The 27,891-nt window shown below is 36.3% G+C and overlaps 1 protein-coding gene across 1 annotated transcript in view; it reads right to left on the minus strand.

Annotated features, from left to right (window-relative positions):
- Window positions 1-27,891, minus strand: part of Adk (adenosine kinase) — a gene marked incomplete at its 3' end in the record, with an annotated part of 398,041 nt that overhangs the window by 278,775 nt on the left and 91,375 nt on the right. The window contains 1 exon segment of the mRNA NM_001244850.1: window positions 541-619. Within this exon segment, the coding sequence (NP_001231779.1) occupies window positions 541-619 (79 nt within the window).

Consider the following 27,891-nt stretch of genomic DNA (forward strand, 5'->3'; position numbering starts at 1 on the left):
TAACCTTTATAAAAAGAAAATTTTCTAAATGTATTAACTTGTAATCCTAGTGCTCTACAGACAAAGGAAAGAAAATTGCCAGAAGTTTGAGGCTGACCTAGACCTCACATAGTGAGCTCTAGGCCAGCCAAGTCTATACAGGTAAACCCTGCCTTCAGATAAGAGAAGGGGAAATTGAGCAACTGAAGGATAAAGGAACAAATTTAGCAAAGGAGTTGACATTATAAGCAATATTAGATACAATTAACAAACAAGAAAAACATTTCACTTTTAAAATAAAAATTATGGCTATTGATGAAATAAGTTCTACAAACCAATAAAAATTATAGTGATGAATAAATACACTGAATTTTTTCTAAGCTTATCAAAGAAAGACAACTAAAGTTATTTTTATTAGATTCATTGTTAAAGACTCAAGCGTAAATGAACAAAACTGTTTTGTAACATTAAAAGTAAATTGGAAAAAACTATGTAAAATAATCAAAAGTTTAGAGTAATTTTGAAACATTTTAATTTTAATTTTTAATATAATTAACCAACCTGAGCCACTTTAATTGAATTCTGGGTAGAGCCACCAGCATGATATTCAACTTTGAATTTTCTTACAAGTTCATCAAACCTACAAGGAAACCACAGGAGAAGTTAAGTTAGCATATGTCAGTTTTCACAGACTACAAGTTCTTCTAATTAAAATATAATTAGTGCAATCCCAAAATCATCTATTTGCATTCAAAAAATGAATTAAATTTCTTCTGTAAATACATAACATTAAGAATCTAAAATATATACTGTGAACTAAGTCATTATACTACATAGACAGCAAAATAAAAGATTTGACAAATGAAGGTCACATATGGCAAAGTGGCTATTCAAAGCCAGAATCCTGCTGGATGGGAAGCTAGAAGGCTGTTATCCCAAGAGATAAAGGCAGGAAGTCAGAAATCTAAAGTTACTCTGGTAACAGAGCAAGCTCAAGGGCAGCCTGAGCTATAGGAGACCCTGTCTCAAAAGTCAGAACAAAACATAACCCAAAAAGCCAACAGAGTTTTAATTTGAGAATTATATAAAACTTAAAAATGAAGATTTTCCCCTTCTTCACACAAGGGTTTTCTACAGAATAAAAAACAAACATACAAAAAAACATCCTGGAAATCATTATGAAAGACCTAAAAATTTTAACTTTAAAATTCAAAACAGATGAGGAAGCATGTGTTCACTTCTCATTTCATGTCTTTCTGAATTTCAAAAATTATGTTTTAGATAGGATTAAAATTCTTGAAAATTGCCGGGCGTTGGTGGTGTACACCTTAAATCCCAGCACTCAGGAGGCAGAGGTAGGCGGATCTTTGTGAGTTCGAGGCCAGCCTAGTCTACAGTGCAAGTGCCAGGATAGGCTCCAAGTCTACACAAAAAAACCCTGTCTCGAAAAACAACAACAACAAAAAAAAAAAACAAAAAAAAAATTCATGAAAATTAGAACAGAATTTCAAAGGTGCAACAAAATAACACTTTATAGTTTACAAAATTCAAATGTAATAAAGTTAGATAAGTAGTAATGGAAGACAGTGAACTATGGATTTTAAATGGTGTATTTGTAAAACTTTTCCACCTTGAGCTCAGGATTAAATTTAAATTGGTCTGTCATGCAAAAGATCTTCTAAGAACAATGTAAAGATTCGTAGACCACCCAGGACTAAGTAATGTACTTAATTGGTGATCTCTACTTCTTTCTGTCTCTCAATCTTCCTATTTTCCTCTTCCACTCTCTCGGGCCTTTCATCTTTTCTCCTAGCAGCTTTAAGATAAAAAAAAAAAAAAAAAAAAAGGCTGGGAATACAACTCAGTGGCAGATAGCTTGCCAGGCATATTTGATATCCTGAGGTCAACCAATAGCACTGCATAGAAAATAAACAAATGAACAACACAAACATTGTGAGTGTATTACACACATATATATCCACAAGCCAAACAATTCACTCCATTAAAATGTACCATACAATTGTTTCATGTTTGTGCAACTGTCACCACAATCACCTTGACAACAGAAAGTCAATATTCTTCAAAACCAAATCTCTCCATCACCTCACATCCCACCTTAAACAACTACTAATGTATATTTTATCTTTTTTTTCCCATTCTGGACACTGCATACAAACGAAATTATATAATATATGGGTTTTGGCAATTAGACTCTTTCACAAAAAATACTTTCAAGGCTTTTGGTGGTTTGAGTAAGAATGGCCACCATTGGTGCATTAATTTGAATACTTAGGGAGTACCACTATTTAAAAGAATTAGGAGGTGTGGACTTGTTGAGGCCAGTGTGGCCTTGTTGGAGGAAGGGTTACTGGGCGAGGGTTTTGAAGTTTCAAAAGCCCAAGTCAGGCCTAATGGCTCTCCCTCTCTTTGAGCTGTTTGCAGATCTGGATTTAGAACTCTCATCTTCTCACTCTCATCTTCTCCAGCAACACATCTGCCTCTGAGCTGCCATGTTCCATGTCATGCCAATAATAGACTAAACCTCAGAAACAATAAGCCAGACCCAATTAAATGGTTTTCTTTATAAGAGTTGTCGTGGTAATGGCTTCTCTTCATAGCAATAGAACACTGACTAGAATAAGGCTTATATCTGTAGTAGGTATTTATTATACCACATTTATTTGTGAGTGTATCTGTCCATGGATACTTGAATTGCTTCTAGCTCTTTTTCTTACTATGGATGCATGAATAAGTTTTGTGGACACATCCTCATTGTTACTTGGTATTTGTATTCCTCTTGAATCAAAATGCATTAAAAGACAATGGAAAGTATATTTTGTGTGACAGAGGGGATGGGGGAAGAATCTAAAACTATAATTCAATATTCACAGAAAACAGAGGTACATAGAATGAATAATCTGGAATATATAAAAAGGATGTTTTCATACATAAAATAAAAACAAATTAAAGTCTAGTATTAATAAAAATTAAGAAATTTTAATATTGATCAAGTCTACCTTTATTACAAATAAACAAAAATCATTAAGAGCCAGATAAAAATACAAATAAAAGAAATGAAAGAAAATGATAAATGTTGAAAAATAATGAATCCCTCTTGTTAGTAATCCAGTACATATAAAGAGATTTCTCCAGAAAACAATTAGTTGAATGTATGAATTATACTCAGCATTAACAGATGGAAAACTTTGACAAATGACAGAAATCTCTCAGAAAGCAATTTGACAATATGCACCGGAAATCAATCAATCAATCTCTCTGTCTCCCTCCCCGTCTCTCATACACATACACACACACGCACATACACACACCTCATCATTATAAAACTCTATTTCTGGGCATTATCCCAGAGAAAATTTTGAAACATAAAAATTTCCATTTAAAAGCCTGCTTATCCTACCATGATATGCAATAAGGAATATTAAAAAAAAAAAACAAAAACCCATGAATACCCCAAATCCAAGAAATGAGTAAGGAGAATAAAATATATACTATATAACTATAGCTATGTACCTGATGTATTATTACAAGACAGAACTATGACACTGTATGAAACTATGACTTATAGACAGTGGCAGTCCATATTAAGCAAATATATAAAAAGAGGTTGGGCATATTGGGGCATCCCTTGATCACAGCATTCAGGAGGCAGTGTCAGGGAGATCTCTGAATTCCAGGCCAGCCAAGGATACATAAGGAAGACCTTGTATTAGAAAACATCATCAACCGATGGACTCGGGAGGCAGAGGCAGGCAGATCTCTGTGAGTTTGAGACCAGCCTGGTCTACAAGAGCTAGTTCTAGGACAGCCTCCAAAACCACAGAGAAACCCTGCCTTGAAAAATGAGAAAACAAAACAAAACAACAACAACCAAGGTTGGGATGGGTTTGGGATGATTAATATTTATCATTCAATATAATTACAAGAATACTTCATACAACATAACTAGAATGTTTTAATTAAAATTAATGGAAAATATCTATGAAGAAAAACATTAACAGTTATGGTGCATCTTGTATAGAACTATTTCTGTGTTCTATGATTTCATTATAGATACATTTAAAACTTTTATGTAAAAACATTTTGGTTTATGTCACTGGGCTCAACTCAGAATTTCTTAAAGAGTAAAATTAGGTAAAAAAAAAAATCAATTCCTTCTAAAGTAGTTTTTGTGGATTGTTGATGTTTGAAATAAGGTCTCACTGTGTAGTCCTGGCTAGGTTGGAACTCAGAGATCTATTTGGCTCTGTCTCCCAGTGCTAAGATTAAAGGCAATGAGACCCATATCCTACCTTCTATCTAAAGGACTTTTAATGCTTGTTTGACAGTGTATGTAGAACTTAAGTTCTAGGTAATGCTTTCCACTCTAACATCACTAAGTTCTTTATAAATAATTCCTGGACAATTAACATAGTTATATATTCACCCTCTTTGCTGTTGAAGAAAACAAGTACATTATAAGGAAGGCGAGAGGCCTTGAAGATCAATGAGAAACATGGTAAGCAAACCTTCAATTAAACATTGGCTGTTTAGTAATAAATAGCTTCAGATTGTACAGCAAATAAAAGTGATAATACATACATAAAAAGCTACCAAGTGAAATGTTCTAATATGGAAACAAATCATTCTAAAACACAGAGAAACTCTGCAGAGAGAGAGAGAGAGAGAGAGAGAGAGAGAAGTCTTGCCCCTATAATCTGCTGTGATAAAATTTATAAGGTTAAAAGAGAAATAATTGAGATTTGGGTATTTCAAATTTTTATTCTTTACTAATTTTTTTGGTTTGTTTGTTTATTTTGAAGACGGAATTTCTCTATGTGGCCCAGGCTATCTTGGGCTGTCGATATGTAGACCATGCTGTCTTCAAACTCAAGAGATCCACCTGCCTCTCTGTCTCCAATCTGCTGGGATTATGGTATGCACCACCATACCTGGCTATTCCTTACTCAATTTTAAGACATGGCTTCCAAGGTATCTTTCTTAGTTCTTTTAGCTACTTAGTGATGTAAACTAGCAAGGCAAATGGAAATGACACAAAGAAGCTTTAGGAACATCAGCTTTCTTTTCTGATATTCCAGAATGACAACAACAAATACACTGCTGACCATGGTGTATACTTCACATCACACAAAATTAATCCCTAAGAAGCACCCTCCTCTCCTTTCCCACTTCCTTCCATACCTTTCTGTGCTGATGATCAAACACAGGCCCTGGTCAGCCAATCAACTGATGAGGAACTATAGCTATCAACACCATTAGTTCTAGGAAAATCCACATGGAAATTACAGTGTGACACATTTTTTTTCCCAGAAAGACATGAAAAATCTGAAAATATTAAGCAACGAAAATCCTAATAACTGATAAGAGATGCAAAACATGTAGAAGGGAAACACTGCTGATGGAAAATTCAAAAGGCTCAGCAGTGTTTGGTGATTCCCTGGAAATATGTAAACATTCGATTACTATTATAATCATGCATCTCTGCAGTTGCTACAACCTTAATTTTTTCAAAGAAAAATTAATAAATAAACTAATTGATTTGTCCATAGGAGGGAAGCTGTTATACAATAAGAAGAAATGAACGAGCCATTTGTTCAGCAACACAGATCACTCTCAAAAAACACTGTAAGCTATGTGAAAGAAGCCAGACACTATAGCAACCATACAAAATCATTCCTTTTTTTTTTCCATTCTGGATAACATAAACAACTGGTTGAAATCAGGTGCCATAGATGAGGGTTTTTAAAAGAGACTAATTAGAAAGAAAGATGTGTTAAAAATGAAACATTTTCAATTTTGTTGTTGGTTATGAAGTATAAATATCCAAATTTAAAATTTTACACATAAGGAGTTAATTATGTGCATGTAAACTATACTTCAATGTACACTAAGGAACTTGACATTATAAGACACATAAAATCATTATCACTAAGTGAACTAATAGGCTAAAGTTTTCTTGGCTTGTCTTTTGTTACTGACTTCTGAGATCATTTCAGGGTGTATACAAAGGCTGAAAAACCTTAATACCAACAGGCAGAAGCTCACCAATTCTTGACATTTTTCATGTTACCTTTCTCAACAGAGAATTAAATGCATAGCTTTTCCAAACCCGGGGCCATAGACATTTTGGAATTCTGTTATTTATAAGACACCAAAGTGGAAACTTCCTCAGAAGATAACATGTTTTCCTCTGAGATCATTTAAATGCTTTGGTTCAAAGGGTTATGTCCAATTCCAATCTAACACGTTGATGGACTAGAAGGAGAAATTCCAGCAATGAGAAGCTTGATTCAGAGGTCAAGGACAGATCATGGTTTTATTCTAGTGGAAGTTCCACCTCAGTCCCTGGCACCCATATACCCAAAGAGGCTCTCCCCCTCCCCCTTTCCTCTCCCTCCCTCCCTCTCCCTCTCCCTTTCCCTCTCTCTCTCCAGACCCTGCCCCCTCAGAAAGCCTGTCAAACAGTGGCCCTGCCCCTCTGAAAGCCTGCCAAGAGTTAGTGCCTCCTCAGTGCTGCTCAAGAACCCACCTATAGACTTACTTAAGATCTGGCCATGATATTTGCTCAGAGATTCCTCTCCTGCCCTCCTGAGGGTCATCCAAGAATGCTTTGCTCTGTTTATTAAACCTAGATTTACTAATTCGGTTTGATTGGTTTATTACATCAGTGGTAGTGGAGATACAATAACCAGGGACTTAAAACTTATCAGATTTCCCATGTTTGACAAGATCCTAATTAGGATGGATCAGTGATGATGCACTGGAAAGGGGACCTGCCTTATGCTTTCTCCCAGCCCCCACCCAAAACACAGGTCTGGAGCTGGTAGCAGATTTATTCATTCAACAGGCGAGGGTGTCTATTCTTGGCATATATTTTCTATTACCTTCATTTTCAGTCTCTAAAACTCTCTGAATGTTCACTTTAAAAAGCAGTAAGAATACTGGAATATGACATTTGTTTTCAGGATAGCCTCATAGTCACATGCAGCTCTCCACCCCATTTCATTCAACTTAACATCAGGCTGTAAATTAAAACAGCAAAACATGGAGTTTTTGCTAGTTGGAGTCACAAGACAGAGGAAAGATGCCTACAAGACTGGAAGTGAGGTTTCCAATAAAGACTGTAATGTTTTGTTTTGTTTTAGGTTTTTTTTGAGACAGGGTCTTACCACGTAGCTCTCCTTGGCAAGAACTTAGACATCCACCTGCCTCTGCCTCCTGTGAATGCTACACCGCCACGCCTGGCTTTTATTAAGTCCTACTTATGTGACATGAAGCAACTTCTATTAGAAATGCAGGACACCATGACTATAGCTTATGATATGCCACCAATTATTCTCTATGGAAAAAATAAGACAAGAATTATGAACAGGAAACTATACAGACTCAGGCTATACAAGTTGTACTTCTAAGAGCAACTGCTTCCCATTTTCACCGAAACTAAAAGGCACTATGTTATTCCAAAGTAGAGGAAGAAAAATTCTGGTGTGGAGCAGAGAAGGGACATACATGCACACATGACATACATATGAAGCAAAGCGGACCTCAAATTTCAAACTACCACAGCATAGAAGCCAACATCAATAATTTAAAACAATTGAGGAAGGTAAGACATATGAAGAGGAATAAGACACTTAATTAAAATCTTCACAGAAAAATTCAAAGAAACTCTCAGAAAGCATTCATAACTGCCAGGTTGGGATTTTCAATTTTCTTTCCTAAAGTTCTCATCCAAACGAAAAATAAATTTACAACGCCAGTAATTCCAAACAGGTTATACTTATTAAGACCAAATGTTAATAGAATAACACAGAGGAGGGAAATCCATAGGCAAATTGTAAGTTTCAAAGCTTTGAAATTTTCTACCACAAATGTTCAGTGAGGTTAAAAAAAATTCACTCAAATGTCAGTCTGATAAAAGCCAAAAGAACATTCTGCACATGTGCTTATATTTAAGTATATTTGAAAAAGATGGAAAAAGTAACAATCTTTCAAAGCCAAAGTTAAACCATTAGTTCATGAGGATTGTAATTTAGAGGTATTTCTCTGCCTCCTAACTTCATTTTCTTTGATAAGAAGTTGGTTTTAAACACATGCTGCTTAGATAAGCCCATATTCAATTCTAAAATGTTTAAAGGTTTAATTATTCCTATTTATAACTCTGAAGATGAAGGGTTTTTTTAGCATGTAAGATAATCAAATATAGTGGTGAAAAGCACTTTCCAAGTATAGATGAGTAAAATGATTACGCCTAAATTTACATAAATGGCATGTGCATTAGGTTTCAACTGATCATAAAAAAATACAACTAAATTCCACTAAATCCATTTACAATTTTCATTAAACAGTAAATTGTTTGACATTTAGTTTTAAGCCATGCAAGGGACAGAAAAATACTGTAGGAAAGTGATCCTCAAATTGACATGTGCAGTCTCCTGGTAAGCCTAATGACACTTATCCATGAGTAACTCCAAACACAAATTACACAGTCTCCTCATCTTTCTTTTTTGTTTTGCTTTCTATTCTTTTTTTTTTTTTTAATCAAAGCCCACAGTTCTCATGGGGCAGAGTTTCTCCAATCACAGACAAGTTCTAGAAATACATGCAACTGATATGGGAATGGTTGAGTAACAGCTAATCATTTTTCTGTCAAACTTTAAAAATAAACCACTCATCAGAAACATTTAGGCAGGCATTTAAATCCCCATCAAAATATAACATACTGAATTTCCAATTCCAGGTAACAAATAATGTGTCATAGCCAACATTCCTGCTGACAACAACCAGAAAGGTCATATAAATATGAAGTCATATAAACAAAGTTAGCAAAGAGGCATGATGATACATTTCCATGGAGATAAGAACTCCTCCAAGATCAGGCTTAAACCAACAGTGCTCTTTCACACCTGCACACATTTGTAGCCGGTAATAGGAAGCTAAACAGATAAAAACAAAACAAAACAAAGCAGAGATTTATCAAACTTCATATAGCTTGTTTGTTCGGTAACAAGTCTGCTGAATTCTTAAGCTGAATGGCAAGCTAAGAAGGCTAACAAAAATCACCTTAAAAAAAAAAAATCATTCTCTTGGGCAACCTCACAAAACAAAAGACAGTCCAGGAAAAGAGGAAGTAAACCATAATGGGCAAGAATGAGCAGTAGAAGTAGACATCAGAACTGTAACTGTAGATCCTTCAGACTGTATGTCCTGCCATACTGTTCTCTCTTTTCTCTGAGGTTGGTGCAGGGGACAGGGTATGAGGGTTTGACCATCTTAATAAAATCATAGATTAAGCGAGGTCAATATTTTTGTCTAGAAAAGGGGGAGAGCATATGTCAACACAGACTACATCTAGACAATTAATGGGCACAAAATCCACTGGTCTCATTTGGAAGTTCCAGAAGTTCAGGCTCCAGGAATAGAGGCAAACAAGAAAGACTGAATTATGAAAATAGCTTAATTGTGGATTTTATTACAGTATTTCATCTTCCTTGTGGCTCCATATTACATTCTTAGAGAATAAAGGGGCATTGAACAGAAGCTAGAGCGTGAAGATGCTACAGCTTTATACAAATAGTATCTCATCAACACCTGAAAGTTATACTGAGGGGAAAAACAAAAAGGAAGAATTGGAGAAACATACGCAGAAAAATTTAAAACTATATAGAAACCTGTGAGATTATAATAAAGGTACTAAAATTAGTGTTCTCTGAAAGCTATGTGAAGAGATGACGTTGAAAGTAGAAAACATTAGTGAAGAACAGTTGGGCTAGCACTAAAAGGAAGAGGGAGGGAGAAGGAAGGAGGAAAGGAAGAAGTCACCACAGAAAACGAAATCCAATGCTTCTAAGCAACTTAGATCACATAGGATCTAAGCAAGCAGCATTGGGGACAGAAGATTGTGTTCCAGCACACTATTTAATTCTTCCACTTCAATACCTTGAATATGTTAAACACTCAATAGATTTTATCAGCCATCTTTATATTTGTGGAGGAAAAGCAAGTTTTCTCATTTCACAGAGAATTTTCAATTAGAGAACCAGCTTTAAAACAGAACTACGCAAAATATGAATTGCACAGCAAAGTAAACTCAAGACCACATATAAAAGACAATACTATTTTTACATTACTCCTAACAGAATCATCTTTCTGACATTACCTTTTAAAGAAAAGACTATGAAAATTTATCAGTGTAAGTATTATCCTATGTATGTGCTGGCAGCAAAAGACATTCAAAAACCAATATGAAATGTGTTTAGATACTCAGAAGATATCTTCTTTCATCTTCCGAATACTACAAACAAAGATGCCAATAAAGAAAACCACAAGTTCGCTGAAGTTAAAACATCTGGGGAACAGCTTAAGATATTCATTCTAAAGAGCTCTATATTAAAGAACAGCCTGAAGGGTGATGATAAATCTGCTCTAAAACGGGAAGTGTGTTTTGAATCCCACTGAAAATAAGCAGGCTTTTTTTCCCGTTAAAGGGGAGGGTACTATAATTAAGACACAAAGTGCCTTAGAGGAAAGTACTGCATGAAAGGAAACTTTAAAAACAAAGCCTAAAGCTCAATATGAGATAAGAATGAGAATGCAACATCTTTACAGAAACTTCAGGAAACAGAGGGGAAAGAGTAAAAGATCCTTTAGTACTACTACAACACTGGGAGAGAGCTCCATGGGGCCTTATTCCTGTGATTCAGCACTTTGCCATGGATTACAAACGTTCATATGTGAAAGATGTTCCTAGCTATGAATCTCCATTTGAAAATAATACACTCTCAGAAGGTTGTTATCAGGAATAAAAAGGTTAAATATGTTCATCAAGGCTAATGACAAGAACTAGCAAGATGACTCAGGAGGTAAAGGTACTTGCCTCCAAACCCCACAACTTGAGTTCAATTCGAGAACCCGTAAGATAGTAAGGAGGGAATGGACGCCTGCCTGTCCTCTGACCTCCACAGAGACACACACAGGAGTGGGTGCATGAAAATAAAACTGATAGCAAATATTGGTCTCCCAACACAATCTATAATAAATTCTGTATTTTGGCTTTCAAAATGTCTTTTCAAATAGCCATTGCCAAATACTAGCATATAATCAAGAAGCATAATATTTACACTAAGAACACTCATCTAAGAAGGCATTATAGAATTACATTAGAGTGAAGTTTTGAAATCTGCATTTTAGAATGTTGCTGCAGTATAAGCATCCATGCAAATCCAGCATTAGACAGAAACTCTGACTGCAGCAGAGGATGGACTTCAAAGTAAGGAGGTTACCTTTGTCTTTGAATGTAGGTCTAAAGAAAAACAGGTAAGGCTACAATCTGAGCCCAACTTATCTGCTACAAATTTCAGAGTGCATAAATGAATAACAACTCTTGTTTGAGCTTTTGGGAAAAAAAAAAACCAGAATATTTACTAAGCACCTGACATTACTATTAGTTATAGTGGTTGCTGGCAAATGACTTTACCATAAGATATGTGCACAACACTGTTTACTTACAATTAAGAACTAATTGCAAATTAACAAATGATGGGTTGGAGAGATGGATGAGTGACTAAGAACACTTGCTCCTGTAGAGGACATGGGTTTGATTCTAGCACCTACATGGCTGCTCAGCACTTTAACTCCAGGGGATCTACAGCTCACTTCTGACCATCATGGTCCAAAGGCACTGGTGTGGTGTACACACACATACATGCAGACAAAATACTCAAAACACATAAAATAACAAATTAAATAAACATCTAAAAATTTTAAGAATTGATATAGAAATCTGCAGCAAAAGCTAATTTTAAAAGTCATCTAATGTTCAATAACAGGAGCATAAGAAACATGTCATTTTTAGAAAAATCTTGAGTTTTGCCAGGAGATCAAAATATTTCAGTAAACAAAATAATATGCAGAATATATGTGAAACAGATTAAAATTTTGACTCTTCAAGAACAAATTAAAAAAAAACAATTTGTAGAATTGTTTCTTCATGAGCGCACCCACACACTCACAAGTGAGGCTACTTTTCGAAGGGCACTCAGGGACAAGAGATGCTCCTTCTATCAGTCTCCATTTTATTCCCATGAGACAGAGTCTCCCAGTGAAACTGGAATTAGGCTGTCTCATCCCTGTTCCTACAATGTCCCTGAAAGGTATTCAAGATACCACAGAGCTTTTTATGCTCCTAATGTTTTTATCATCATCAGCTATAACTTACTTCAATAAACTTCATCTCAGATTATAACTAATATTTTCTTAACTTTTTTGAAAATAGTCATGTCTACATGATGTTCCACATAGACTTCTAGTGGAAACTAATGAATTCTTGAGTCATTTCAAAAGCGGCACCCTTCCTAGAATAAGAGGCCAATGTCAGTAGCATGTGCTGATTTGTAAAGACCTTAAGAAGGGTAACCATGGTGGCACACTCCCTGTGGAGGAACACTCAGGAAGCAGAGGCAGGAGGATTCCAAGTTTAAGAATACCCTTGCCTATTCAGAGAGCTCCAGCAAGGAAGAAGAGGAGATGGAGTGGGTTGGGGTTGGAAGCAAGCAAGAAGAAAGACAGGAAGGGAGAGAGGGGAGGGAAGAATTGAACAAACAAAAGCCAAAAAGCAGCCAAAGAAAACCGCATGAAATTACCTCCTTTAGTTGACTCCTGAGTCACGCTCAGTGTCCTCAATTCTTAAATCGACTATTGTCATCAAAGACTAGAAATCTTAAGCAAATTCAATTTTCTAAATAAATTTCTTGGCTGACACAATAAAATAGAATTTGATTAATTTGCCATTAGTAAATGGCTATTGCTTGGCTAATGAGCCATTCAAAAACAAACTGTGTGTGTGGCCGTATTTTCACTTTGTGTGTCAATGTGCCAGCCTATATGTCTGTAGTCATAAATTCTGGGATATTGCATTTAAAAATTGGAGGAGAAATGCCTTCATGTGAACTTGGAATATTTGAGGCTCTTAGTCTGATCATGGCAGTATGCATAGTATTCTTTAGTAGAATGTAGAAAAACCACCTCATGATTAATCCGTGGTCCACTGTCCCTTAAAACAAGGACTTTCCTTTTCTCATTTTGACATGGTAGGCATGCAGCCTTAACTTGTAGCTAGAATGTTGGCTCAGTCTTTAAGAGCACCAGCTGCTCTTCCAAGAGATGGGCTGGAACCCCAGCACCCACAAGGAAAGTCACAAATGGCTGTAATCCTAAACATAGGGAATCCAACACCACCTTCTGGCAACCAGGGGCACTGCACACAGGTGGTACAAAGACACTCATTCAGGTCAAATTCCCACATGTACAATAAAAATTAAACTAAAACACTGTTACAGCATAACCACACATGTGAAACATAAACACTGTTTAATAGAAGTGCCTCACTGAGATATGCAGTGTGCCAAGCCCAGTGTGAGGTAATCAAGAGGATGTCACATGAAGTTCCTGTTGTAACTATTCCACTTGGCTACACTGGTGAGAAAGTAGTAACAAAGTATTATGTAACAGGTCTCAAAGAGCTTTAACTATGGGTGCTGAAGTTGAACTTCCAGATATCATTCACATGATACTATGGAAAACAGAAAAAAAGGTCACAAAGATCAAATGGAATGACAGATTTGGTCCCATGTCTTAGTTTGCCAATCTCTACTTTGTGTAAATTGCTTTTTTACTTCAATTTGGGTAATTCTTCTGCAGTGAAGAAGTAGAATGTTTGTTTTATTTCTTTGATAAAGAGGACAATGATTGAACACACTGAATATAACACATCAGCAGATTCTGCCATGTGAACTAAATTTTTGTTTTAAAATCAATTTTAATTGTTTTTGTAAACAATTAGGCTTTGGACTAGGAGATGGTTCACTATATAAGGGTGCTTACAGCCAAGACTGATGATCAGTTCAACCCCAGGGACACATACATACACACACACACACACACACACACACACACACACACACTCATATACAGGGACACATACATACAAACATACATACATACATACATACATACATACATACATACATACATACATGCAATAAAGCTTTCACCTAAAACAGCCCTATAAAAATCAATTTTGTTTTAGGGCTGGAGATGTAGGTGAGCAGCTGTTGCTCCAGGTTCAGTTTCCAGTACCCAATAGTGGTTTACAACTATTGTTCTAATGCCCTTTCCTGACCTACTCAGGCCCCAGGGCACATGAAGTGAACATACATACATTCAGGTAAGACATATACATAAAGTCAAAGTAAAATGTAAACAAAAATTTTAAAATACTGTTTTGAATTCAGGAAATGATTATATTCATGCAAAGTACTAATCTAGGCAGTGTGTAGCAGATAATAAAACATAGTATATACTTCTTACTATCAATTACTGCAAAGGTACTATGATAAAAATAAAATTAATACTGAATAGTTTGTTCTAAATCAATAAACATGGATAATGGCAGTTTAGTTACACAAACATAATACAAAAAATATCAAACTTTTACAAAACTAGTCACTTTGGAAATTTACTATGCATGCTCAGCTCAAACACTTCCCTCACAAATATAATAAAATTTATAATCCCACAAGCAACATTTCCTGAGGTTTTATATTAGTTACTTTTCTACTGATGTGATAAAACACAATGAACAAGGGTAATTATAAAACAATGTGGTTAGCCGGGCATTATGCATGCCTTTAATCCCTGCACAGGCAGGTGGATCTCTGTGACTGTGAGGCCAGCCTGGTCTACAGAGCGAGTTCCAGGACAAACTCCAAAACAATACAGAGAAACCCTGTCTCGAAAACCGGGGGGGGGGGGGGGGGAAGAAAAGAAAGAAAGAAAAGAAAAGAAAAGAAAAGAAAAGAAAACAACGTGTTTAAATGGGCAGCAGGGACAGTTGAGAGCTACTGCCTCAAATCACAAGTAGGAGGCACACAGTGCACTGTGGATAGGGGAAGCAGGTTAAACCTTGAGCCAATTGACACACCTTCTGCAACAAAGACACACCTTCTAATCCTTCCCAGCAAGCCCACTAACTGGAGACCATTCAACTATCACAGACTAATGAAGGACATTTCATAAAAATGGACACAGGGTTGGTTTATCTAGTCCATTTCTTTTAAGTGGATTCCTAATTTTCCAATGCATAGTTCCAGTCTCAAAAAAAGACATGGCTCAGTCATAGTTTTTATCTCTAAGCTACAGCCACAGCTTTGGCTCAGAGTTTGAAAACAGTGCAACAAGTGGAAACCTCCTGGGAATTTAACATTTGGAAAACTGAAATTGCAAGCTTCTTTAAAATTTAAGACAAGCATACCTATCCTGCCAGTATATCCATTCCTGTAATTCCCAGAGAGATGAGTGCACATGAGTCACAGAAGAAAGCTCTATACTAACATTATTTCTAACACACTCAAACTAGAAAAAACCTGAGTATCCATCCAGAAAACTGAAACCAAACTGAGATGGAGTCACACAATGCACATGGACCAGAAGAGAATCTGTTCCATGCAGCAGTATATCACCATTCAAGCCAACAAGCCAGAGATTCAAAAGTGCACACTACATCATTCTATTCATTAAAATTCTAGAATAACAAAGCAAATCTCTAGTGTTAAAAAGGAGGATAAAAGATACCTTTGTGGAAGAGGAGGGGACCAGGTGCTTCTGGTCTGCTTGCCAAGTTCTATTTCTAGGACAGGATGGCAGTTACACAGGTATGTTTACTTTGAGGAAATTCTTTAGCTGCACACTTATGAATTGTATACTCTTCTACCTATTGTACTTAATTCATAAAAAGTTAATGAGAAGAACATATTTTGAATGGTGCCAAGAGCTTTCCTAGTGCCTATGAAAACAATCATAAAAATTCTTCAGAAGTCTATTAATATAGGGCTTCTGAAATAATTTGAACAATTAATGAAGGTGGCACAAAAGGGGAGGTAGGGTGGGTCAGAGGACTTTAGTGGTAGAGATGGTAGAAGTGACTAGACTTTAGGATATATTTATCAGTGGTACCAGTAAAATTTACTGAAGAACTAAGCATGGCTGATGCAAGAAATAAAAATAGTCTATGAGAAAGTGTCTGTGTGGCTGTGGTACATGAATGTGGGTGTACAGATGTCCATGCCCATGAATGCAGAAACCTAGGATGACTTCCTCTACTGCTCTCTACCTGACTGCCTAGAGAAAGTCTCTCACTGAACTGAAAGTTCACCCTTTCATTTAAGCTGGCTGGTCAGCAAGCTCCTGAGATCTATCTGCCTAAATCCACTCACCAGTGTTAGGGTTACAGGCACATAAAGCTTTTGAGGGCAGGTGCTGTGGATTCAAACCCAGATACTCATGATTACACAGCAAGTATTCACATCTACTGAGCCACCTCATAAGCCCAAGGACGATTTTAAGACAGGAATGGTGTTTAGCATTAGGTAAAATAAAGAACCCCGCAGGTATAACTGGTTGGAGGGCAAGAATTAGGTCAGTTTTGGAGACTGTGGATTTAGGATATCAACAGCACAGACACAGTCACCGAATGTGAAACAAATAGGCCAACAATGCTTCAAACATGACCAACTTTCTACTGCAATGATTAAAGACACAGGATCCTCCCATAGCATATACTCTACTGCAAAGGCTTCCTTCATACATAAAAACAATAGCATACTCTGGAAGAAAACTAGCCATACACTGATAGCCACGAGTATGGAAAAACAAAGTATAGCCTCTTCTAAAGCAGAACCAAAAGACCCAATTCATCCTCTAGAATATGTCAGCATCCATGAAGTGAATACAAGATTCTCAATACAACAGTAACAGTATAGACAGTCCCATGTTAAGTTAGTAAATCTGCAGAAAAAAAAAAGAGAATGATGGATGTCCGAATTCCTGGCTCTAGTACTACATTCTGTGCCTCAGATAAACATTCAAGTTGACTCCAGAAAAGATAGTTTGGATTTGAAAAAATAAATTGCCAGATATTAAGGTTTCTTAATTTCCAATATAACATATTTTGCTTTGTTCCATGCCACTTCCTGCAAGAAACATCACTAGGAACAAAATCTTGTACAGAAGGGAAAACTGAAGTGTGCAATCAGTGTGACATACATAATATAAAGGAATTCAAAATCAGAATCTGCATCTCCCACATCCCTGCTTCCCAGCCCTCAAAGAATCTTGACTAATAAAAAGCTACCAAAATATAGTAAATATCAAGTGATAAAGGAATTTTTACACATGTGATTTGAATATACTTCAGCAATCACAACATGGACAATTACCATCAAGTTTCGACCACTGTTGAATACTGTATAAATGAAACAATTCCACAGAGCTGGTGCAGCCTTTCCACTAGTCTACAACTAAAAATACAACATAAATACAATGCTTTGTAGAGAATGCTATCTTTTCATTACACATGACATCAGAGCTACTATTTTTTTTGTTTTTATCAGCTGAAGACAATAATGAGCAAAATGTCTCTATAGCCTCTAGTATATATTTTGCATATGGGCAATAAAATCTATTACAAAACATTTTCCATTTTAAGCTTGTTATTTGGCAGAAAATCTCCCACAGAGCTTAACTTATTATTATTATTTGCTACAGTCTCTTCCCAAAAGCAAGAGCAGCCCGTTTTCTCCAGATGACTCATTAACTAAAGGCACAGCAGAATGAAGTGTTCCAACTTGAAATACCAACAGCTAAATATAACCTTCCCCACAACATTAGAAAACTCAGTCTCTCTGTAGTCTAAGAGCTGTTGGGAAGGGTCGCCCTCACAGAGCCTGAGGTGAGCAGCAATAGCAAGGGAAAATCTAGGCTATTATGAAGGTTTCTTTAGAAAGAATTCACAAAAGCAAAATCCTCATAAATCATTAAAACAAACAAACAAAAATGATGGTATTCTTACTCTCTTACCCATAAGTTAAAATACTAATGTCTTATGTAAAAGCACTTAACAATATATTAACTTTATATACATAACAATACCTAACTTTACAAGGCCATCCAAAATGTAAACCGAAAAACTTCAGCCATTACACAAGTGAGATGCAGTCACAACTAGCTCATTTGAAGTTACCCTTCAGAAGAATAGTGACACATTATTATTTTTCTAGATACATATCTTGAATATAAAATGTAGCATCTAAAATTGGCAATCAGAAGTACTGATAGTGTTTCAAGTGAGCAATAAGAAAAGCTAGCATGAAACCTGAACAGAAACTGAGGAATGACAGTAAGAAGCAACTGACAAGGTGAGGCTAACTGAGAAATGGGAAGAGAATGCAGAAAGAACCTCTGACAGCCCGAGACCTTGGGTCTAGGCACCCCTAAGGCCCAATCAAGCCCCTATTCTTGTGTGAGAGCAGTTTGGAAACATGACTAAATTCCCTTTTCAGCCAAGATTGCTCTAGTTAAACTTCCTGTCATTTGATACCATGAACCCTAAACACACATAAAATATTATTCTAAGAAAGAATGAGCTGATTTTCCATATGGTTACAGGAAGACATGGATTTTCCGGTATACTATGACATCATACACTTCATTGTTCCCTGTCTGCAAAAGAGAATTATTTATGCCTCACAGTGAGTACACTGAATCTACTGCTTTTGCAGAGGACATGAGTTGAGTTCCCAGAACCCATGTCAGGCAGCTCACAACCTCCTGTAACTATAGCTCCAAATGATCTGAAACAATCTTCTGGCCTCTGAGGAAACCTGGACACATATGCACACACCTGCACACAGAGACACACACATACATATGTTTAAATTAAAATGAAATCTAACAAAGAAAAAATTGGAGTGTAGGCAGTCATCCAAAAACAAAACCAAATCAGTGTCTGACATAAAGTAATTCTAAATCAAACTTGTAAATGCAAACAATTTTTATTTAAGTTTCTAGTTTGTTTGTTTGTTTGTTTGTTTGTTTTGGAGACAGGGTTTCTCTGTAACTTTGGAGCCTGTCCTGGAACTCTCTATGTAGACCAGGATGACCTGGAACTCATAGAGATCTGACTGTCTCTGCTTCCTGGATGCTGGGATGTAAGGTGTACGCCACCACCACCCAGGGACAATTTTTATTTAAGTTTTACACAAAAAAGACTTAAAGAACATGTGAATTTACTATATATTTTCTTTTCTACTGAGTCAATAATTCATTTGCCATTTACATGCATACCTTAGTTAATAGAAACAATGTCCAGCTAGCTGTATTTCTTGTTCTTCTGGCCAATCAATTAAATGTAGATTTCCTTCAACTATAATTTGGCCCTCCTTATCTACATTTATTCTGAATAGTTATATCCACTCATTCCCACTGTATGTGTTGGTAATTCATGAATAAATCCAACTGGTATTTGCATTGAGAGGTCTGCAGAGAAACCTCACCTATTTAATACCAGGATATATGACCATGAACAATTGCTGCACCTCAGTTTCCCCAACTGAAAACACCTATGATAATGACAGCAACTACTTCACATTACTGTTTTGTGACTATTAAATGTATAATACAAATCACTGGCTACCATGAATTAAGTGGTAGACCTGAAGTCTATAGTTTACTGGGCACTACCTATACTGACCCATGTTGTTACTCTTGGAAAAATTAACTTAACCATCACTGACTACCAGAATGGATAATTCCTTTTTGGACACCTTGTGGAAGCTAGCAAGATTATGAGAAAATAGAAACATAAAGCTCAGAAGTTGTTTAAACTCAAGAGAGTCAACATACAGGGCAAGTTCTATAATCTCTATTTTGTTTTCTTCTGGGATCCAGAATGTACCAGGGGCACTGGCCCTGACAATTAAAACAGTTTCAATGGCCACAGTTGGCCAAAGTTTTTGAAGAACAAACTTCCATAAAAATCTAAGAGACTACTTAGGAACTAATATACATAAGTATGTATGACAAGCATATTAAATACTTAATTAAATGTTTTACATAATGTTCTATGCATCATCATCATTAATACAATTTATTTCCAATTGGCAAAATCACCCTACCCACTACACAGTAACCTGAGAATAATTTCTCTCATTGTCTTGGTCCATAGTATTTTCAGAACAGGTATCAAAGTGTTCTAAGAATACTTATAAGAAAGCTGGGTGTTGGTGGCTCACGCCTTTAATCCCAGCACTCGGGAGGTAGAGGCAGTTAGATCTCAATGAGTTGAGACCAGCCTGGTCTCCAGAGTGAGTGCCAGGATAGGCTCCAAAGCTACACAGAGAAACCCTGTCTCAAAAAACCAAACAACAACAACAACAACAAAAAAAAACTAATAAGAACTTAAGATAACCTGGTCTACTGTTCACCTCACTAACAGGCTAACTCAAGCCTCAGCAAACCAGAACTTATCAATATCCCCCAGAGCAAAGTTTGTAACTTTTCTTTGTTGTTTTGTTTTTTGAGGATTTTTCATGAATACCTAACAATTTATCATGGTCAAAAGAATAGACTGTCTACTAGGTGATTTTCAGACACTGTAAATGGAAAATGGTACCAATAAATACCTGATTTAATACCAAAAAAGTCATTTAATAATATTACACTAGACAATAGCAATGAATAATTTTTTACCATAAAGGTTCTGGAAAAATAATGAATGAAATAAAAATGAATATAAGATTTATACAAAGGTACATGTATATTTTCTAGGAAATTTCATCTGTTCTTGTCATCATACTATGTCAATGGTTCTTAATGCCATGAACACCTTTAAGAGCAGCAAAACAATTTCTGTATTAAGGTGGTTACATCCAACAAAGGAATAAAAACTAAATCTTATAACTCTTAAAAGCTTAAGGGAACTATTACATTTTATGGCTATTCATAATATTTTAGTACATTCTAAATGATCCAACCACAGTGTCTTTTCATAAGTACTTTGGTATCACCATGCAATTTTAATCCATATGCTCATGCCCCTTTCACAGTTTATAGGAACAAAGCAGGTTTGATTCACAAACAATGCCCTGCAGTCAAACATGCTCATGAGGTATTAATTTACAACTTCATCTGTGATCAGTTAAACTGCATGTGAAATCTTAAACATCCTTAAAAAGCTCACCACAAATAGTTCAATAAGAGATTTTTGGGTAACATTACTTTAACAAAAAACATGTAAGATTAAATTCTATTGTAAAATAAAACCAAATGCCACTTACTTTTAAGGATCACTCACTAACCAAACAATCTTTAAAACTGTCACCTTTAGCATCTAAAATATCAATTAAAAATGTTAACACTAGTATCAAAAACATGTGCTTTAGAAGATGTGGCAGCAGGAGTTATGAATAAAAAAGAAAAGCAACTTTGTAAAGAAATACTATATTTCAACAAATAAAATGCTTTTTGAACTGCTCCAAGAAGCCAGATTTGCTAAAACATCAGGACAACACAAATCAAACCAAAACAAGAGATTAAAATTACCAACTTTACCAAACAAACAATATGTCAGGTACACACAAGTTACAAACTAAGACAGAAATAATGGAATAACATGTAAATTTTTCCAATTTAGACTGTTTTGTGAAACAATAATGTTTCAAAACTTGCATTTTTGATCTTCACATTTATATAAGTTGAACCTTACAATGTTTGTTTATTCAGGATGTTTTCTGGCTAAGAGTACCAATAATCATTTTGATTGTTGTCCTACATCAATCAGAGGACTTCTTTTCCCATGCCAAAAGCCCAGTACTAGAGGGTAGAGGGCCCCATGGCTATCTTAAGGCTTAGTGTTATGCTCACAGACCTAAGTTCTTCCTTAATGTGACGCCTTTGTTCTAACAGTTTCAAAACAGCCACATTAGCTAAAAGTGTGACTTTACTGACTGTCTAAAAATTAGAAGATAAAATGACTTTTCCTTTCTTGTGTCTCTTATCTCTACACACCTTCAAAATGTTTTCAACCAATTTCATCAAGTCTTACTGACCAGTCATTATTCAATAGCTTACAAAGGGAAGAAAATATGTATTAATTCAGACTTAGTACCTGAAGAACCAGAACAAACAGTAGCTCATAAAGGACAAGGATGTCTGACACAGGAAAACTAAGGCAGCCAATCAACATCACCAAACGAAAAGCACCAAATCCACACTATCCTCACACACTACACTAGCTATTACTTTCTTTACCTGCTCCAAATGAACATCTTGCATACTTTTCACACCTCTTAATATGTCAATTATGATTACCTGAATCTGTAAAGGAATATAATTTCCAAATGATTTAGGAAAAATAAAAGCTGCTATTCGAATCTGGGTAGATTAAACCAATGAATTCAACACACAAAAAATTTTGATTGCTCCTAAAAATAATGGCAACATAGGACAGTAGAAAGCAGGGAACAGCAGTGATTAATTCATGAGATTAAAAAAAATGTTGAGTTCTAAGTGGGATTAGAGAAGCCCAGAAGAAATTTGGAATGCAAACAAACTTACACTGTCATCCCACCCACAGAAACACACAGGTAGCATTGGGATCTTTAAGAACAGAGTGATGCTAGAAACAAGAGCACACCTTTAACAAGAGCTCAGGAGGAAAGGGAGGTACATATGAGCTACACGACAATGAACAGAAAACAAATAGTCTCCCTTGCTCTAAAATCTAAGCATGCCTCCTAGTATTTACATCTCAAACTACTGCTACTAGATACCAGATTGATGCTTGTATCAATCATCCTATGCCATCATCTCCAACCTACAAGACTAGGCACCACAGAGCTGCTCCAGGATGAAGGATCCTCATCACTAACCCTTTGATTTCTTGCTCCATTAAATGCTATACAGCTATCAACTCTACAGTTAAGATGGGCAACAACTTTGGTCAAGTCCCCAAGAAACAGTGCAGTGGTATATTTGAACCAGATTGCAGTCTTTACCAGGGTGTTAATTGCTTCAGTATTGAAGAATGCTCCCATGTTAACAAAGCATTGGCTTTGATGTTGACCAAAATTAGAGGTTCAGGGGACTCATGTGTTGCTTAATGATGGGGATGCATCCAGAAAAGTGTATAAGGAGATTTTGTCATCGTGTAACACTAGAGTGTGCTTATACAAACCAGAAAGAATGGCCTGCTACAAAGTTAGGTGCATGGCATGGCTATTTTCTCCCAAATTATAATCATGTTTAATATGTTATGGTATTGAAATCTGTAGCAACTATAACATAACTGTAGGTATTCATAGAAAAAGTACAGTAAATATGCAAAACAAATGGTACACTCCGCATCATAAAGCATGCAACACTGGAAGTTGTTCTGGGTGAGAGATGAGTGAATATAAATGTGCTTCGGAACCAGTGAACACAGTGCACTAAATTTACAGAAACTTTATTCTCATTTTTAAGTGTATATGTTTGCTCAAGTGTGGGCATGCAATATCATAGCACAAGATGTAGACTTGTGGTATATCCTTCCCTCCTTTCTACTATATATATCCCTGTAATTGTGGCAACAGCCTTTACTACCCAATAAGCTACCATTCCAACCTATTCTTTCAACAACATTTAGTTTACTATCAACTCTTATACTTAATTTCCTTATTTCTGGCAGACACCCATAACTAATCACCGATCTGAACTGGAACCCAGATGCAGAGAAGGACCAGTGAAGAGCACAGAGGTCCAGACCATGCTGGTGAAACACACAGTAACAGCTGACCTGAACATCCAGGAACTCTTGCTCCCCAGTCTGATAGATGGAATACCAGCATGGGACTGATCCAGACCCAAGGAACATGGGTTTCTGTGAGGAAACATCAGAAATCTATGGGACCTCCTGTAGAAGCCCAGTATTTATCCCTAGCATAGGTATGGACTTTGGGAGCCCAGTCCATATAGAGAAATACTCCCTGAGCCAAGGAGCCTAGGCCCTACCCCAAAGGAAATGAAAGACTCTGATGACACCCTATGGAAGGCCTCACCATCCAGGGGGAGCAGAAAAGATATGTGACAGATAAGGTTTTAGTTGGGGGGGGGGGGTAGGGGAGGACGGGTGGGAGAAGGGAACTGGGATTGTCATGTAAAACAATCCTGTTTCTAATTCAAATAAAAAAAGTTGGAAAAAAATTTTCTTGTTTCTGTGTAATAACTTAAAACACGAAATAAACTGCACTGCTCAACAGAAAATGTTTTATTTCCTTTTGCCCTAATTTCATAAGCATTTTCTTATTTTAAATTTCTTTTCAACTTTGATTTTAAAATGTGAGATAGGGATGAAGCACAGTTTTCAGAGTGCTTTCACAAGACCCTAGCTTGAATCCCAAGAAGAGCGTAAACTAGATGCAGTAGCACATGCCCATAAAGCCAGCATTTTTAAAGCTGAGGCAGTTCAAGGTCATCCCCAGCCACATAGAGAATTCAAGAGGAGACTGGGACACCTAGTTTAAAAAAAGGGAGGGAGGGAGTAGAGGGGAGGGGAGGGGAGAGAAGGGGAGGAGAAAGGGGAACAGGAAGGGAGAAGAGGAGAAAGGGAGAAAGAAGGAAAAGGAAAGGAAAAGATGTTAGCATGTTAGCCTTGGTCAACAGAGAGCCAAGGTCACAAACATCACTGATTACCACCTGGGACAAGAGGCAAAGGGTTTTATTTCCCATGGTGACAAAGCATACTTTTAAGTCTGCAAAGCATCCTAACTGAAGCTCTTAAGAATATGCACATGGAATTTGATCACTTTTCGTCACCATACATTTAGTAATAAACAATGTACCAGAATACCTTTCTCAATTAATTAAAATCTTTCAATATTCTGGTCTATTTTCCTATTTTCTAAGGTCCTTATTGAGGCCTATAAATGCCACTGCTAAAGCTTTTGCAGTAACTTTTTTTGGGGTTGGGTTAGGGGAGGTCCTTCTTTTTCTTCACCTCTTCACCTGCAGTTTCCTTGTTTTGCATCTCTTCAACCATGCATTCACTAGACAACAGGTCCTTTACATTTCCATTAAATCCCATGTGTCTCTGTCATAGTATCCATGGCCCATCACAAGCTGAAACATTGATACGTAGCATAAAACTAAATGGAGCTTGCCCCTGAGAGATGGATAGATAGATCGGTAGATTGACAGATGAATAAAACTTTTACTTGAAAACTTGATGAGAAAGACCTATAACATGGTCTTAAAAAATGTGATAAAAGCTACAACCCTTCAAAAATGCCTATCCATAAAAGTTTGCACACAAATTTACATAAAGTTTAAGGAAAACAGAAGTTCCATGTTACAGATGCTAAAATAGTCTGTTGAAGTGCAAGGTGTTTACTAGGGACCAACCCATGAATAGGGAGACAAGTATGATGACTATACCACTTGCTGTAGTTATCTAAGGTTTGATGAAAATAATAGGGACTTAATGCCTCTATCTTGGTTAATTGTGAGACAAGAGCTGCCCTGGAAAACAAAGGTAAAGAGCTAAGACTTGGGCCTGAAACAAGTGACAATTGGAAACTTTTGGTAACCATACTTCCCACAGTTGAGCTGCAATTCTCACTGGAGGAACTAGGCTATTCACCTCCAAGTCTACCACACTAACACAAGAAACACTGTTTCATGCATAAAACAAAAACAAAAACAAAAAAAAAAACAAAACTTGGCATAGCATTCACAATATATACACCAACACTCACACACACACACACACACACACACACACACACACACACACACACACTCCTACACACACTAACCTCCTCTACATTAACCCTTATTTTTCCTTTTCCTTCTCTTTTTGCAGTGTTGGGAACCAAATCCAGTATCTTGCACATACTAGGGAAGCATGCTATGGCTAAGCCTCAGGTACCTTTTCTTCCATTTTTTTTTTTTTTCTTATAGTGTATCAGTGTGCATGTTTAAGTTAGAAGTCCAAGCATCCAAAGCAGAGGGGATGAACACAGTTAAAACCCTACAGGAGGTACACTATAGACCACAGGAAGGGTGGAGCATTACCCACTTGAAAGAACAAGCCTACTGACCAAAGGTTTTGGGGTTTTTTGTTTTGTTGCATTTTTGTAAATTGAGAACCAGATTGTAAGAAAAATGAGAACGTACATGAAAACAATGAACAAAATAATCAAACAGCCCAAACTGATGTAAGACTTTACACCATACCAACATGAACCAAATACATAAGACTCGTAACTTATTTATCACAAAAGGAGCAGTAAAATATCACCACTAGAAAGATCATTAAATTAGATGTTTACAAAGCTACAGAAATGAGTGAAAACATCCTTGTATTTCCTAGAGGGAAAATTAATTTTACATGTAACATTCAGCAAAGCAAAAAATATTAGCAACATTTCCCTTTATGCAAATAACTACTTATATTTTGACTTAGTCACATTAAAGACAGTAAACAAATCATTTACACATCATAACGTAAGTATATTCAGAATAATTAAGGTTTCTGAACATGTTAAATCCCTGCAAATAATTCAGTATCAATTTCATTCAGAAACAAGTATTTATTTGCTTGACATATCAATGGGAAGTTCAAGAGAATATAAAATTGTAGAATGCTTCCTCATACCAAACAATTATAATTTTGATACTCTGCTAGAAAAAAATTATTTATTTAAAACAAAACGTCTTAAAATATATGGAAATAAAATTGTGGAACAGACATGCCTTGAATTTCAAAGCGTGAAAACACAAATGGATTAAGTGCTTAATCAATACTGTTAGAGCTAAAATTTCCAACACTTAATTACTGCCAAATACTAACCAAGTTCTCCTTAAACAACTGCCTCTGTTTCCAGGCCTCCTTAAACAACTGCCAATTCAGAAGTATCAAAACTCCTACAAATTGATATTAAGATCAATATATGCTACACTAAGGAAGTCTCTATTTCTGTGGAGGTTCAGTTCAATCTCTTCCTTAATATAATGTGAGCAGTCCCCTGTTTCCATGTACAGCATTGCCAAACAGAAGACTACACTGCTATCCCTGCTCCAATTTTATGCATGCCATGGGCCTTGTTTCCTAAAATACTCCCATTTTTCTACACTAAAAGTGGGTCTTGGGAAGTAAGTGTCCTGTAGCAGATCTCAGCCTTTAGGAACTTTTTGGCAGAGCAGTTATAGTCTACATAGCTGCTGTCAAGAGCACTCTCATGAAGATTATCTCATTTAAAGGGCCGTAAGTAGCAAGCTTAAGCATCAGAATCTACATGTTTCTATACCCTTAAGCCCCTCAGGACCATGTTCCATTCTCTGTGACACACCAACCCTTTCTTTTAACATTAGAATTTGACTATTTGACTCAGGAAGCTTTGTACCCATGAGACTCCTCAGCCTCCAGAATGCTGGAATTACAGATATGCACCAATGCACCCAGTGAAAACCTGTTAATGACACTCACACTGAGGCCACCATTTTATCAGTTTCCTTAGAACTCTTTCAGGAAGTTCACAAACTTAAAATGAATTGCCATTTACAACTTATTTTTTCATTTTTAAATTTTATTGATTTTACTTTATGTGCATGCATGAGTGTTTTGCCTGCATGTATGTATGTGCGCATGTGTGTACCTGGTGCCCAAAGAGGTCAGAAAAGGGTCTTGTATCCTCTGGAACTAGGGTTATGAATGGCTATGAGCCACAATGCTAGGCTGGGAATTGAACTCAGTTCCTCTGCAAGAACAAGTGCTCTTAACTGTGGAACCATTTCTCTAGCCTTGCAATTTGATTTTTTAAACAAGTATATAGTAAAAGCTTTTCAGAGGCAAATAATATGTAATGACATCACTCGAATGGCAAATGGGAATGGATGTTTGTGGGTTCTTAAGTCTCAAGGGGGTTTTGCTTCCTTTTATAGTTTTTAAGATAATAGACGTGCGTTTTCATGTATGAACACAGGTTGTTCTCAGTATATCTACTCTACATGCTCTTGAAAGCT

Source organism: Cricetulus griseus (genome assembly GCF_003668045.3).
Source record: "Cricetulus griseus strain 17A/GY chromosome 1 unlocalized genomic scaffold, alternate assembly CriGri-PICRH-1.0 chr1_1, whole genome shotgun sequence".
NCBI classification, from domain to species: domain Eukaryota; kingdom Metazoa; phylum Chordata; class Mammalia; order Rodentia; family Cricetidae; genus Cricetulus; species Cricetulus griseus.